This window comes from Telopea speciosissima, chromosome 9 (assembly GCF_018873765.1).
Source record: "Telopea speciosissima isolate NSW1024214 ecotype Mountain lineage chromosome 9, Tspe_v1, whole genome shotgun sequence".
Lineage (NCBI taxonomy): Eukaryota > Viridiplantae > Streptophyta > Magnoliopsida > Proteales > Proteaceae > Telopea > Telopea speciosissima.
The window spans coordinates 46,714,118-46,730,024 of NC_057924.1; the positions used below are offsets into that span (position 1 = coordinate 46,714,118).

Here is a 15,907-nt window from a genome sequence, read left to right on the forward strand (position 1 = left end):
TATAGATTACAGAAAAAGCACTAGTGGTGGTGCATTCTTTTTGGGGAAAAGTTTGGTGGCATGGCATAGTAAAAAGCAGGAATCTGTTTCACTTTCTACAGCTGAGGCCGAGTATATTGCAGCAGCGGCTAGTTGTACGCAAGTATTGTGGATGCAAAGGTAAATTTCAGATTTTGATCTTTTGAGTGATGGACTTGTGACTATTATGTGTGACAATATGAGTGCCATCAACATTTCCAAGAACCCTGTGCAACATTCAAGAACCAAGCATGTTGATATTAGATATCATTTCTTGAAAGAAAAGGTCACATCGAATGCAGTGAGATTGGAATTTGTGTCTACAACTGACCAAGTAGCCGACATCTTCACCAAGCCACTCCCAAAAGACAACTTTGAGAGGCTTCGAGACAAGCTTGGGGTGGTTACTTATAAGCCACCTTAGGTGGTATTGGTGTAGGGGGAGGAAGTGTGTGCATAGAACACCAACTCTCCATAGGATAGGAAGATGCGGTGGGCACTCCTATGGTTGAGTCTATGCAAGGAGAGCTCTCATGAAGGGGGAGTTCTGTTATCCTTTGTATTTGTTGTCAAAGGGGGAGAGAGAGACTACACTTGTGGTTGTTGCCAACAATTCCAAAGGGGGAGATTGTTGGTCCATTGGCAGTAGTGGTAATGTGTTGTCATTGTTGGCAATCAAGTGCAAACAAATTAGGAGATGTTTTTTATTGAAAGTGTTCAGGGGCATTTTAGTCCTCTTACATCTCTTAGGGGCAAAATGGTAATTTGGTACAGCTAATAAGCAAGTGATAGTATTCATTGCGATGATGGTAATGTATTGGCAAGTGTTTATGTGCTTATTCCTCCTTATTTTGAAGAGAGCTAAAGTGGAGAGAGAAAGAGGTGAGAGAAAATTAAGGTGGGCCCCCACACACTGTGGACCCCACAAAGAGTGTCTAACATGCCTGAGGTGGCAGCCAAATGGTCAGACAGTGATAAGGTTGAGGTTATATGGCCTGGTAATGGTGTAGACAAAAGGAGATGCAAAATGGAGTATTTGCTATACACTTTGAAAAGTATAGCATAAAAGTCACTCCCAACTTAGCCAAAATTTGGCCAAGTTTTCCAAATGAGCATTCGGTTGGTGATTTTTTGCCTCAGGGGTTTTATTTACAATTCATTAAGATTTTGGTCTACAGGGACATGTATAGTTGAAGCGAAAGACTTATTTATAAATGACATAAAGTTGAAAAGGGGTTATGTGAAAATTTTGAGAGTTTGGATTGCTAAGGGCATCAATTTATATTAAAGGTATTTGAATCTACAAAGATTCTATTTCAAAGGATTTGATTGGGAGCAATAGCTGGCACATCATGTGTGACTCTTCCTTTTTTTGGAAAGTCACAAAGCTGAGCATTAAATGAAGGCTTTAATGCTTTTTTGGAGATCCTATATAATGAAATCACATTGGTTCTTGGATAAAGTGAAGAGATTTGAATTGTACCACCCTCTAGGAATCCAAAACGTGGCATCACCTTTTTCATGCTTGACTTTTTGTGAAGCTTTAAAAGTTTGGAATGCGTTCAACATGCTCTTGAGATTCTGATCTTTAAGCATTCATTGGCTCATGTCTCAGTGAAAGTGACAAGTCTGATGACCCATCTGACACCATCTCTATGGCCATCAATGCACCTCATTGTCTTACTCCAATCTGACGGTCTACATTTAATATAATCTGTGCACCTCCATGGTCCCTTGATTCCATGCTTAGCCAGAACTTGGTACACGTGCATAAAAGATTTCAAATGGAATTTTATCATTGGCCGATCTTTGAAGCTCCATATCTTGGCCGTCCGATGTCCGTTTTGGCTGAACCACCTATCAAAATTCTCAATATAATACCCTCTTCGTCCTTGCATCAAAAAAACTTGAAGAAAAGACTCAAGATTTGGAAGAAAAAAAAACGTGGGAGAACTTTGAGAAAGCTTAGGTGAGGAGTTGAAGAAGCTTGAACATGATTTTAATGGAGATTTTGATTGGGGTTTGATGCTCTTCATCACTTGGAAGTCAGATTGACGGCGTTTATGCATTGGTTGTTCAAAGTTTAGCCTTCCAAGAGCATTGGTGGAGTACTTCAAGTGGCTTAGTCCACTTTGTGTCAGCCTGGGAACTTCAAAGGTATAAAGCTCATTGGATATAAGTGGATCTCTAAGAGGAAGAAGGGTGCGGATGGAAAAATAGAATGTTTCAAAAAGCAAGAAACGAAAAGGTACACCCAACAAGAAGGGATAGCTTATGGTGAAACCTTTTCACTAGTAACGATGATAAAATGCATTTGGATTTTATTGTATATAGTGATACATTATGGTTATGAGATATGACAGATGGATGCACAAATTGCCTACCCAAATGAATATCTTGAAAAATATTATCTACATGCAATAATCAAAATGGTTCACTTCTTTAGGAGAAGAGAAAAAAAGTGTCCATGTAGTGCTCCCAAATCCAAGTAAATGCGAAAGCTATAACTCCACTTCAAATAATAACAGAGACACCTGATTTTACTGTAGCAGAATAACAAGAAACATCTCTGTTAACATTTAAAAACCTATTAACGGCAGTCACATTATAATAACATTCATCCATGACTTGTATCTATATAATTCCATAAAAATTCAACTATCACCTGTAATTTTGTATTCAGATAATTATCCATCTATCACTTGTAATTATATATCCACATAAACATCCATCTATTACTTGTAACTATGTATCCACATTCATCTGTCAATTGCCATTCTAAAAATCTATAACTATGCAATTGTACGAACATAACTGTCCAAATCAATTGTTCATCAACATCTATCTATGGAGTTCTAACAACCTATATATGTGAATTTACATCAAAACATCTATCCATCTTAAGTACATCACAAAATGTCTATAAGCAACAAAAATCATTCCTGTAAACTCATCTGGCTTACTATGCCTGATCTTACAAAATAGTTGTCATGCATGAAACTCATAAATAATGAACACAATATCTGAAAATAATATTTATCAGTTGCTTTGTTGCTGTGACTTGTAATCTTTCTGTGTCTGTTGGTCTATCAATTCCTTACTATAACTTGCTTTATTTGTCATACTTTTTTCCGTTGCTGGTGTTAGTCTCTTACTTTAGCTTACTTTGTTTGGTTATCTTCGTGAATCTCTTACTTTAGCTCTCTTTATCTGGTTTGCTCTTAATTCTCTTGCTTTGGCTTTCTTTATCTGGTTTTCTTTAAAAATCTCTTGCTATGACTTTTCTTAAATTCATATATTTTGCTTATCCTTACAGAGTCTTCCATCTCAATGGAGTTGCCTGGTCTCGGTATCTTTCTTTCTTTTTTTCTATCTAATTCTCTCTCTGTGAACTACCACTAAGCTTCATACTGGTAAGAATACACACTCTATAACTTTGGGGATCCGTGGATCCAATTGTATCTGGAGGAACATGGAACGACACCCTGGCCGGTCATTAAAACAAGGGAGCCTTAGCTAAAGCAAAGGAACCGAGAGCACACCCGAGAAATGAGCATGTGGAGTGTGAATATAATCTCATCAAGGAGACCATGCTGCGTGGTGATATCAGTATTGCCAAGGTTGACATTACAAACAATTTATTAGATCCTTGACGAAGGGAGTTACGCTAGTTGTATTTAATAAACATGTTGAGAACAGGAGTGTAAGATTGGTAGGGCATTGGCTTTTTGTACAATTGGGAGATTATTGGATATATAAGTGTGTGTGTGTGTGTGTGTGTGCATCAAATCCATTGCAATAGCTAGTGAAGTTATTAATTTGCATTGATATTTAATGTACGATGGCTGCCCTAGGTGACCTTAAAAGTGTTCATAAATAGGTATAGAATTGAGCTATTCATACGGTTGTCACACTATATATTCTCATAATGTGATTGCAAAATATAAGTGTGAGCATTCATATCATGTGTGTTGAACGTGATCACCATTCGAGATTCTTGTAAGAAATACCGCTAGTTTTTTGTGCAACAAGAATCTCTAATAATTATTTTGTTCCTATACCTGAGAGGTCCTTACCATTGCAGTTTCATATTGTGTGTTTGTGGTGTACCAAAGGTCGATGCCTACACTAGATACATATCTGTACACTTGGCGTACAGTGTTCCGCTTTAGATGAAAGAGATGCTCAACAAGATATTTACTTACCGAAAGGGTAAACAACTTGAGAGAGTTGTCTGCCTATGGTTGGAGGAAAATTATGGTACCGGTGGTAGTATTATAAATTATTTACAAGGCAAATTCAATCATTTCCCCAGTTTGAATCTCATTCAATCCATAAACACGTGCAATCCCATCTCCAACATAGACCACTCACCCTATCTCATCCACTTTCAAATTTGTGTAAAAGTTGGTAATTCTACTTTCTAATAGAGTCGTGAGTTCCGCAGCTTTGGGAGAGAATTCAATAATTCACAAATTAGATATTTCAAGGGAGAAATCCGCTTTACTAATTGACTAAGAAAGCGAATCCATAAAAAAGTATTTTTAAAATATTATTATAAATATATAATTATATTTTTAAGCGTTCTAAGAATGATTTTATGTCTAATCACCGATTAAGACTCTAATATTACTCATTCGACAGAGTAGGGTTTTTGGCTGTGTTCGTTTCCATACTCGTATGTCCATTATGTGTTGTTGATAAATGAAGGGACTAATACATAATGAAAGTTTCTATTATTTGGAGATGAAATCATTACATCTCACATGGATTGTCCTTATCTGTGATAAACGATAAATTGTGACATCACGCTTTTGGATCACACCACTTGGCTTGATCACAACCGTTGATTTTAATGAGGCTTGGTTATAAATATGACGGCTATGAAAAACCCTAATCATTCGATTGAATTGTGAATTAATAATTGAGTAAGAGTTGTAGGGAGTGGAAGAGAAAGTCTCTCCTTCTTTAGGGTTTCACTATTGAAGGAGTTTCTTCCATCGGGTGGTGATGAGTATAAGTGTTGCATTCTATTGGAGGATTTGCCTTGTGAATCTCAAGGTAAAAAATACCCTAATGCATCTAAGGAGGCGTTTTCGAGGGCCAAATTTTGATTTGGTATTCCACATCTTCCAACACCTACATTGATTTCCCAGCGAGCCCCTTGATGCCACCATCATTGCTGAGGCCATCTCTGTCATATTTGGGGTCGAATTGGCTTCAATCAGTGCATACAAGCCCCTAAAGGTAAGTCGTAAGCCTTCTGCCACATTTGCTGCAGCGGCAAACATTGGGATTGAAATAAAGCAGGGGAAGTGCCAGAAGACAAAGCTATGGAGGGTTGTATCCCATAAGCCCCTATGCAACTCTCTCCCCCCCCTACCTTCCATTCCTCTCTCTGTCTTTCTCAATTCTCTCAGAAAGTTTCGGTTTTTTTTTTTCCCTGATGCCCATGAAGTTGCCACATGACCATCATGCATTTGATGGAATTGGTTGGATTGGAATCAGCCGATGCAACCCGATTCTCCATCTGTTCCAATATTTGAATCATGAAGTGATTGTTGAGGGTTTTGATGTCTTGTATTTCATCGCTCGCATAAGTCCACTAATCAATCTGAGAGAGGTGTGAGGACGAACGACTATAACCATATCTCCATTGACTGTGAAACAGGTCTCATCTCATCATGGACGTAGGCCATCTTGTCAAACCACATAAATCCTTGTGTTCGATTGTGACTTTTTTTTTGTAATTTTCATTTTTTTTCGTGCATCGTTTTATGTTCACATTTATCTACAAACCAAGAATCGAGAACTAGATACATCCATTTTAATTTTATTGACCAAATCAACGATCCAATCCCAATTTTTAGAATCATGATGGAAAAGAATACTACAAACCCCTGTTCTACAATTTTTTTGGGGGGGTTGGCTATTTTACTATTCAAATAAATAGTCTAAAAGCCTCTTTGGTATCATTTGTATTTTTAACCCCAAAACATTTTTGGTTGCATTTGGTATCGTTTATGGAGCCTATTTCTATTTAAAAAAGGTTGAAAAAACACCAAAACTAAAAATAGATCCAAAGTTGTTTATGGATTTTTGCTGAATTAATATGCCCATTGCAATGGATATATTTTGAGGACAAAATTGTAAATGTTCACAGGTGTGTGTGTGTTTAGAGCAATGGCCACCTTTGGTGATTCATACTCAGCCAAGTACCTACACTGAATTGAGTCACCTTACATTCCTATGGAGCAATCTTTAGAGAAAGCAGGATGTGCAACATTGCAGCTGGACAAAGTAGAAGATGGTTTTGTTGGGAGAGCAAACTAGGGGGCTTTGTGATTCTCTGATTTGTGATTGTTGAATTAAGTTATAAAAATCATGGGAAGTAGTTTTCTACACGGGAGTGTGGCCTACACCAACACTCCCTTGTATCTATCTCTCCTTAAAACAAGGGGGCAGAGGTGTCTTTTCACATGGGGAGGAGAGAGATAGACTCATGGAACTGTTGCCACAGGCCACACTCCCGGACAGAGAACTTTTTCCCAAAAATCACTATGCACATAGATATACCAAAACTATTTCTTAATACACAATCTATTATGCCTATTGGTTACCAAACGATTTTTATGTTTTGAGAAAAAATGATTTTTGTTAAATAGACAAAAATCAAAAGTAAAAATTATACATGAGAACCTAAGTGATCTTACGCGATGACCTTTTTAGTATTGAGGGACAAGGGATTTTGCAACATTTCATGCAAAAATCTACAAGGGGAGCAAAAAGTTCCGAAAAGTTTTATACAGTATTACATTTATAACCATACTTGGCTGGCATAACAATCCATTCAACGTATCATCCAAATGAACTGATGTTGAAGATAAACTAAAATAATCTCTAATAATGAGATCCCAATCCCACATTTCTTGGTTTGCCTACTAAATTTCCTGAGGATAGGAATTTTGCAAACTTGTTTGCGAGACTACCACAGAAGTTTGAGAACTTCTCCAATTGGTACTTTTTCCACTAATGTTTCAATTCTACATCTCTGCCAACACCACAAATTCTCCACAGCTTTACAACACATCTCAAGCTTTACCAGTTGTAGTTCAGCATAAGAACTCCATAATCTGGGCAGTTTCTTAAAGACCCAGTTGTTGTGCTCACCCAACCAAGCAGGACCACAACACCAGCGTTAATTGAACTTATAGTCTATGCCTCTATGGAGAATTTCATTACCTCAAAAGTAGAATAAATAAATATAGAGAGGATTAGAAGATAAAAGAAGCATAAGTGACAAAATATATATTTACAAAATTACAAGTGCACAAAAATACAGATGATTGATAGTTATAACACACGGTCAAGAAACTACTATGAGAACAGCCCCCTCCCCCTCCCAAGGGGTAGAGAGAATGGAAAACACAGGACAAAGCATCCTGTGTCAAAATGTTTGGGTGGTGGGGTGAGGAATCTGTAAAATTAAGAACAATTCCTCAAGAGTCAGCTTTGATGGCTAGCATCTCAAGCCCCATTGACCTGTCGAGGTTATTGTTGTGGCAAAGTCTTATCATGACCATCAATTTTTATTTCCTTCGCACCATTTCTAGCATCTTTATCCACCTTATAATCACCATCCTCATCATCATCGTTAGAAAAGATCCCTTCCGATGCAATTCTTTCACCTTATGGTATTCATCATAATGTGCTCTTCTGTGCTCCCGAAAACTCATACCACTCCTGTCCGTCTCTGAGTCTGGAAGAAAGTCCAAATGCAATGAGAAAAAAAGATAAAAATAGAAAAAATATATAAATAACCAACCTACATCATGGTCAGATATATTTTGAAACAAGTAAATTAAGTGGATTTCAGGGGATAAAGAAGAAGTCTTATTATTTCGTTTTGGAACAGGAGAATCTTTTGATCTGTGATGCAGTCCAAGGAAGAAGGTGGTTTGGTGGTACTGTTCATGAGATACTGTTCACAAGTTGTGTGGGCCCCTCAATGTACAACTTTGACAGCTATGATTCAGACTGCACAAAAATGGAATTTGTCCAAAAACAAGTCCATAAATACAGCTTGATTAATGAATCACAGCGGCATGGCCAATCAAGAGGCAAGAAGAGTTTCAAATCTAATCTGAACAACGATAGTAGACAATGTGGAAACACTGAAATGGTTGAACAAGGTGAGAACCATAGAACAATCTGCCCGATTGAAATTCACATTTATAGGGTCAAGTAAAACAACTAAAGTACAAGAGAACAAGCAACCCAAATGAAGGGCTCTGAGATCAGCAGAGAATTAGTGTTATGAGAGAAGTTGGGGACCTTCATCATCTTGTTCCATGGCATCTGCCTCATCCTCAGAAGATGTCCAGCCCCCAGACTGCATAGAGTGATTTCTACTTGCTGAAGCTACATCATTCAAGGCAGTTCTTATGGCATTGGCATGCTCTGCATTACCCATGCATTCATCAAAACCCCGTATAGGAGATAGGGAACCTGCAGAAAAGGGAACTATTCAGTTAAACTTGGTCAAAATCATTCCATATAATCTTCACAAAGTACTCAGACAATGTATAGACAGGAAATGAGGTAACACACCATCATCTTCAATCATGGGGTGGTATGGTGTCTTAGGTTCTGTGATCTTCTGCCTTACAGGTTTATTTTTCTCAATTTCTCCCAAGTTAGCTTCATCCCATCTTACGCGTCCCCTGATTTCAGAAAAGAAATGAGCAAGTTTGTATCTATTCTTCCTCAAAATTTGAAGAAACACACAAGTGAATGAAAAAAAAAATCCAGAACTAAACACACAATCAGCAAGTAAAATATCGTATCTGGAAAGTTTTAAGCAAATATCCGATATAAGGCAACAACTGTTTTATACAATTTAAAACTAAATTATAAACCACTTCATTAGCATGGCTGCTGAGAAACAAGTCAAACAATCCCCCCCCCCCTCTTTAAAAATCAACCTGAATAATTTTATTTACAAATACAAACAGCAATAACTCCTCATCAAAAACCAAAAAGAGAAAACCATAACTTCTTTTCTACAAATCTAAATTCAGTGGTGTCGTGGCTGCTTGGGACCAAAAAAGGGAACAGTAATATTGGCAATGTCACCCTATCTGCGTGTGGTAAGTATTTTGCCACTGTTGCCTGGCCACTTTAAAATAAGAGCCAGGTTAGTGTCTAACACTTAACTCCCATGTACACAACGGACAATGCCGTACAAGAGTGGTACCATATCCTTGCAGTACCTAATTTTCTATGAGGATCCTACCTTGCCAAATTATCATGGATTAACCCCATCAGAGAACCTAGGCCAGGGGCACCATTGGACCCAATGTTGCTTGCATAGGGCCCATGTAGAAATCATACTCTTTTGCAAGGTATGTCCAAGTTGGAGATTTTCCTCACACCATTTAATGTAAGACTAGAACCTGAATAGGTCTAAACCCAGGCAGGATCAAATAGAAAACCCAAAAAAAAAAAAACAAAGAGAATAATGGGCTCTCAAAAAAGAAATCATGACTTCTCTCTTGAAAACCGAAGAAATTATATGAGGAAACCAAGAAAACAATGGGATCTTAAAATTGGTTGGAGAAGAATGATGAGATCTCAAAAAATAACCAAAAGAAAGAATCCCACAAAATTAATAACATGTTGAAGCCATCATTGGAGCTGCAATTGAACGATATTGTAGATATAAAAAACTCCCAGAAGCTTGTAGCACTCTTGAACTCAATTTAATAGAAATTAGGATTTGGAATCAAGAACCGATGGAAGGGGATGGGGGAAGGGAATGGCTATCTCAGCCTGGGCATCTTACCCAACCTACCTCGGGATTTTCCCAAAGGCTAAAGCTGATAATTCATTAATCAAATTCGTCTACAATGCTGGCCTCCCTTACAAATTTATATAGAAGACTTAAAAATAGACTTAGACACTAAAAAAGAAAGGCCTAACCCTATCCTTAACTAATAAGGTAACCTAAATTGACTAAGAAAGTGAAATAATAAAGCAACCATACTCAAAACAGGACTCTAACTAAACAAAGGAAGTAAATCCCATTTTCCTTCTTTCTACCCATATTTTAGGCCCATTAAATTAGCCAATTACGAAGTAAACCCATGGGATCAAAGTCCCAATACATATATGACCCAACCCAATGCTTATTTCCACTAAAATAAGCCCAAAGTGATTTATCTATATCAATTCTCCCCTGCTTGAAAAAAAAAAATCGTCGAATTTTGCAATATGGAGGAATCAATTTTGTGTGGTGAACATCTGTCTTAAAACCATAATAGTACTAAGGCAGCTCGTGGATTGTAGGAATGTATACTTCAAGACATGGAACTTTCTCTTCAAAGAACTCTGGTGGCATGACGAATTCTATGTGCTCAACTTCGAAATCAGCAGTCATGTCCATGGGGTCTTCTACAGTTGTGTTTGCAACCTTCTCTGCTTCAAACTCTTCAATGTACACCTCGACATTTGAAACATCAAGGACTGACTCTTCCACAAAGACAGAAATTGCTGGAACTTCAACATTAATTTCATACATGTCAATGTTATCAATCAGGGTGTCTTCACACTCTTCTCCTTCAAGAGCAGCATTAAATGCCCATTCACCTCCAAGTTGTGTTCACACACCAACATCTCCGGAATAGATTCAATGGCTGTGATCACTGAGTCTGCCTTCCCTCTTTGCAGGCAGAATTTTGCATAATGACCATCATCTAACTGGGGAGTGAATCTTTTTGCATTAACCTGCTGAGATATTGTATTTAATTGTTGCATCATCGCATCAGTTAAACCTTTAAACATATCAGCCAGTTGTTGAAGAGTACTTTGGTCACCTATAGGGTTAGTACTTGGTATACCCATAGCTCTGATACCAAAATAATGTAAGACTAGAACCTAAATAGGTCAAATCGCAGGCAAGATCAAATAAAAATAAAAATAAATAATAAATAATAAATAAAACCAAAGAGAATAATGGGATCTAAAAAAAGAAATCTTGACTTCTCTCTTGAAAACCGAAGAAATTATATGAGGAAACCAAGATAACAATGAGATCTCAAAATTGGTTGGAGAAAAATGGTGAGATCTCAAAAGATAACCAAAAGAAAGAATCCCACAAAATTAATAACCTGTTGAAGCCATTGGAGCTGCAATTGAATGATATGTAGATGTAAAAACTTCCAGAAGCTTGTAACACTCTTGAACTCAATTTAAAAGAAATTAGGTTTGGAATCTTTCCTATCCATGACCATGGATCTCAATCATAAACCTAAGCTATTAAACAGCAGTAATCATAGTAACTTTTCATTTCCTATTCATGACCATAAATCATAATCACAAGTACAATGTAACAGAAGGTACTGCTGATAAGAAGACCTTTCGGCTCCACTGAAGGGAATAATAAGGTATAGAGTCATATTGTTCATTTTATCCAGCTATCATCAGCAATGCTTAATCCATATCAACAACAGAATTTCAAGAATGAGTTGAACTCTAATAATAAATGAGAAAGATGTGAAAAGACCCAACATCTTGGGGTGAATTAAATGAATTACCTCATTTCTTTTAGTGTCTAATCTCCTTAAATGACCCAATCACTTGAGAGAAATTGTCAGAGCAACCTAATTTCACAGGGAAATAGTTAAGAAAGTGTCATACATTCTTAATACCTAACAGAAGAAGAGAACGTTGAATAACTCATTAGCCAGAAAAAGAAAGAGAATTTTGAATGGTATCTAAAAGCACCCTTGATATATTATGCCACAAGAACAAATATTCGTTAATATTAAGCTCAAATTATGGGTGAAAATTGAGCCGGCCTGAGAAATTTGGGCTTACATTTATCTACATTGGACTGCACTTACAGTTGCAGCCCTAGCTCAAACGCATCTTGACATGTGTTTTGAATTTAGTAAAATGGACAATAACATCTAAAAAATCTGTTGGAATATTGTACACCCCATCACATAGACATATACTTTAATTCTCACAAAACATTCCCACTAAGAAAATTATACAGCTAAGTGCTTGCCAATAATATCTCTAAGTTGTCATTAAATAAAAATTATCTGCACATAAATGCTTTTCATTCTGTTTCCATTGAACAAAAAAGGTTTGGGTGTAAAATGCTTTCAAAGAAAAAGTTTACTAGATTTGATGCAGTTGCATAGAAATTGAAAGATGATCTTGGGCTAACATGTTGCTAGACTTGGATGATCTACTTTACTGAGGCTTATTTTCCCAAAAGAGATATAAATCTTATCAAGTCTTGATAGATTCATGTTCCCAGATATTCATGCTAGCAACAAATAGAAATGCAATGGGCAGCCTATCTTACGTCAGTAACGTTTATATTAAGACCGTAAGGAATTTTTTGGACAAAACGGGGAAGAACCCAAATTAGAAACAAGAATTGGTTACTTACAGTTGATAGTGTCAAAGTAAATCAATAAAGATCTTACAACTATGTAATTTCAAAGTAAATCTACCTCTCACCATCCGTATCTTTGTTGACAGTTTTTTGATCTGCAGACTCCTTGCTATTTCTAAATGGTTGTGGTTTCTACCATTCTATTTGTGCAGAGATGAGATCAGGAAAAATGTCACAGTTTACAGTTATCATTAGAACCACTAGTTCCCTTCCCATCTCACCATTGAAGTTGTTTTCTTGGAAGTTCTCTTTCCCCAATAAATGTAAGGTTGAAATACAATAATACAGAGGCGTTCTTTTTTTTTTTTTCTGATAAGCAAATAATACACTAGTGTTCTTCACCAATTTCTGTAGACTATTTGAAAGACAACTGATTATCTTAATAATTATGTTTAGCTTTGATGCCATTCATATTGACAAGCAAATAAGCAAAAGAGATTCAATTTATTAAATGAGTAACCTGATAAAAAATTAGTAAAAAATATAATATGTAAAATCAGAAGGGAATACACACACATTCAAATATTATCTAGCATGAAACATCCACGTTTAAAAATTCCAATAACTGAGTCATGAAGCGCCATGTATTCTAAGTTTTTCGATGAAAACAGCTACCCAGGGTTTGACTTGCATTAGCAGTAGCAGTAGGTTGATAATAAGCAAAACAATACGCATATAGCTACATAAGAGCAGCAATGAAGGCATACAATGCACTTGTCATGGCCTCCTCCCTGAGAAACAACAATCTCCATTAAAATATGCAAAACCAATCCATTACAATTGATCCTGATCTATGCGAATAGCAGTTGATTTTATGCTCCCTCAAAGGGAAAAGGAATACAGAAGTAAATTCTGAAAACGAGGTATTGGTAGTCCATTGCAATAGACTCCATTATGATTTGACTGAATTTGAGCCACTAATTAAGGTCCACGGTCCACCTATTGAGCAACCATAGTTCTTTAAAGCTAAGAAGTAGCTCTGCTTATATCACCAACCGTTTCACAAGCATTTCATTTTGTTATTCAATATTCTAATGTTATGATCCTGACAAAGATATATTCCTTGTTCAACTAATTCAGGTTTTCAATACATAATTTAAACACAATGATGTGGCCATTTTGAACCATATTGCTTATTCATGGAAAAATCATGTTTGATAGTGGGAGTTTCTGACTTAACTGAAGACTAACCTTGAGCTTTCTCTGTTTTTTAGCAAAACAAAGGGGACATCAACATCAAAACCATGTGTACCATTTCAAAAGTGAAAGAAAATTCTATAAGATCTTAAATGTTACCTTACATGTGTATCTCACTCAAGGGCTCATCTCCAAAGCACTCACATGATCTGAACGGAAGTATTTGAAAAGCTACAAGCATTTCTTTTCAATTTTGTGCACATTCTACAATGTGTAACAATAATCACTGCACTCTTGTAAAGCTATAATCAGATATGCTCTCAGCATATCAGGTCAAAGTTTCCCATATTGTATTCCAACACCCCCCAAAACCCTACATAAAGCTTACCATATGGAAGGAGTTAACATAACCAGAAATTGGTGATGAAGAAATTTTGTTGTATACAACTACAAATATAGCATTATTTCAGTAGTAATTACTCAAACCCCAAACAACTTCAGAAAGGAATATCCTAGCCCTTGCATGTCTAATTAATTATTTTCTTTTGGATTGTTGAGTTTTGGCTTCTCTAGACTTTTTGTCGCTGCTGAACATCCAAATAACAAAAACCAGAGAACAATACTCTTCATTCCGGGTTCGACCCTCCTGGTCCGCACCTCTCCTCCCCCTCCCCCCCCTCTTCCTTCCCAACAATCCAAATTTGCTGACGAGGAGCAATCCAAAAGGTGTAAAACATGAAAGAGCATACTTTCAGCCCCATAACTGATTTCTGAGATTCTAACCACCCGCACACAACCCCACCTCAGAGAGAGAGGCTCACCTCTTCCAATTGGTTGCCGGAGGAGAGCCGTTTGCAAACACAGCAATCCCCTAGGCTACAACAGACCCAGAAGACGAATTTTAAGAATAAGCAATCGAGATGAGAAAGGGGGTCATAAACGATTCGCCAGAGACCCTAATAACATTTCAGCCACTACAGAAGGAAGTAAGGGTGTTAAACGCTCCGGTTACGGTTAAACGGTTCGGTTTAATTCGGTTTTGATTGCTTAAGGGTAAAAACAGTAACCAGACCGTTTAACCAAACGGGGTCTTATAATCAAAACCTGAACCGTTTGGTAAACAATTTCGGTTAAATGGTTTTATACGATTTTGGTTAGATGGTTCTATACACATTTACTATTCTAATTACTAATACTAGTTATTAGTTAATAGATATTGTTTATTACTTACTAAGTTATTAGTTTTTGTTTTTTGGAAAAAGGAAGTCATTAATGAAGAAACATGACTGCAAAGTGCTTACTAGTTGCTACTTGCTAGGTTTTGACTTTTGGTTTATACAAAAAAATGTTAAATTTTTAAACAATTAGATGGTTTGGTTATAATCAGTTTTAATTGGATTACACGATTTGAACCGTTGGATTAATTGACCTAAACCGAACCGAATCGATTAAATAAACAGTGTCATTTCTAAAACCATAATCGGACCATTTAACTAAACGGTCTGCCGGTTTTTATTTAAATGGTTCGGCTCGATTTTGGTTTAGTTTTGATACCCTTAGAACGAACCATAGAAGGTGTGTGTGGGAAAATAAACCACCGATTGTTACCTGAAAAGTAGCTCGTGGGTCGTGTACTCGTGTCGAAGAGATTTTTCCAGAGGTTGATGATGCTGTGGTGCGAGAGAGAGAGAGAGAAAAAACCCTGCCCTGCATGCAAATGGGCTTCGGCACTCGGATATTACCCCCTGATTTCACGTTGCCATGAGGAACCGACCCGATCCTGACAAGGTACAACATGTTATTGACTGCCAATAATCCTGAGACTTTCAAAATTGGTAAATGGATTATCTGCACGTACCAACAGGTGACTCCAAGAAAGAGAAAATTTGTTGAGTTCGGTTCCTCGCAACATACCAACAGTTGAACGTACGAATTTTTTTCCTGTCCAGTTTTGATCGGTACGGTTATCCAGTTGCTCTCATAGGGAGGCGAAAATGACGACTTAACCTCACTCGGGCAGTGTGTTCGGGTAGGGGGTTAGGTCGTCATTTCTGGCCCCCTATGAGAGGAACCGGAGAGGATAATGATCCGTGAATGTACATGTGAGAGCCAACCACCTGTCCTATTTTTGCCATTTATTAGGGGAGGGGTTTTTATGGAAATAATTAAAATGTGATTGGCTTTGAGATGTACGTTCACCTATTGGTACGTGCACATGATCCATTATCGAATTGTTTTGGTACAAAAAAGAGAGACAAATAAGGGGCGGGTCCACGGATGTCA

General features: G+C 37.1%; 1 protein-coding gene across 2 annotated transcripts; it reads right to left on the minus strand.

Annotated features, from left to right (window-relative positions):
- Positions 1–7,522: 7,522 nt before the first annotated feature.
- LOC122639500 (protein phosphatase inhibitor 2-like) lies at positions 7,523–15,321 on the minus strand. 2 transcript variants are annotated; one of them, XM_043832366.1, is made up of 6 exons: positions 15,233–15,321; positions 14,427–14,495; positions 11,613–11,678; positions 8,629–8,741; positions 8,353–8,526; positions 7,523–7,777 (listed from the first exon to the last, which is right to left on the minus strand). In XM_043832366.1, the coding sequence occupies exons 3-6, from the start codon at positions 11,615–11,617 to the stop codon at positions 7,608–7,610; spliced, it is 462 nt and encodes a 153-aa protein (XP_043688301.1). In that variant the 5' UTR covers positions 11,618–11,678; positions 14,427–14,495; positions 15,233–15,321; the 3' UTR covers positions 7,523–7,607. The 2 variants fall into 2 exon arrangements, with proteins under 2 accessions (XP_043688301.1, XP_043688302.1); XM_043832367.1 differs by having other exon boundaries at positions 14,446–14,495; positions 15,233–15,320.
- Positions 15,322–15,907: the final 586 nt, after the last annotated feature.

Excerpts from the sequence above, each read along its gene's own strand:
- LOC122639500 (XM_043832366.1), bottom strand. Across the intron at positions 8,527-8,628 it reads CCCCATGATTGAAGATGATG|GTTCCCTATCTCCTATACGG; the intron begins GTGTGTTACCTC and ends CCTTTTCTGCAG. Across the intron at positions 7,778-8,352 it reads CATGGAACAAGATGATGAAG|ACTCAGAGACGGACAGGAGT; the intron begins GTCCCCAACTTC and ends ACTTTCTTCCAG.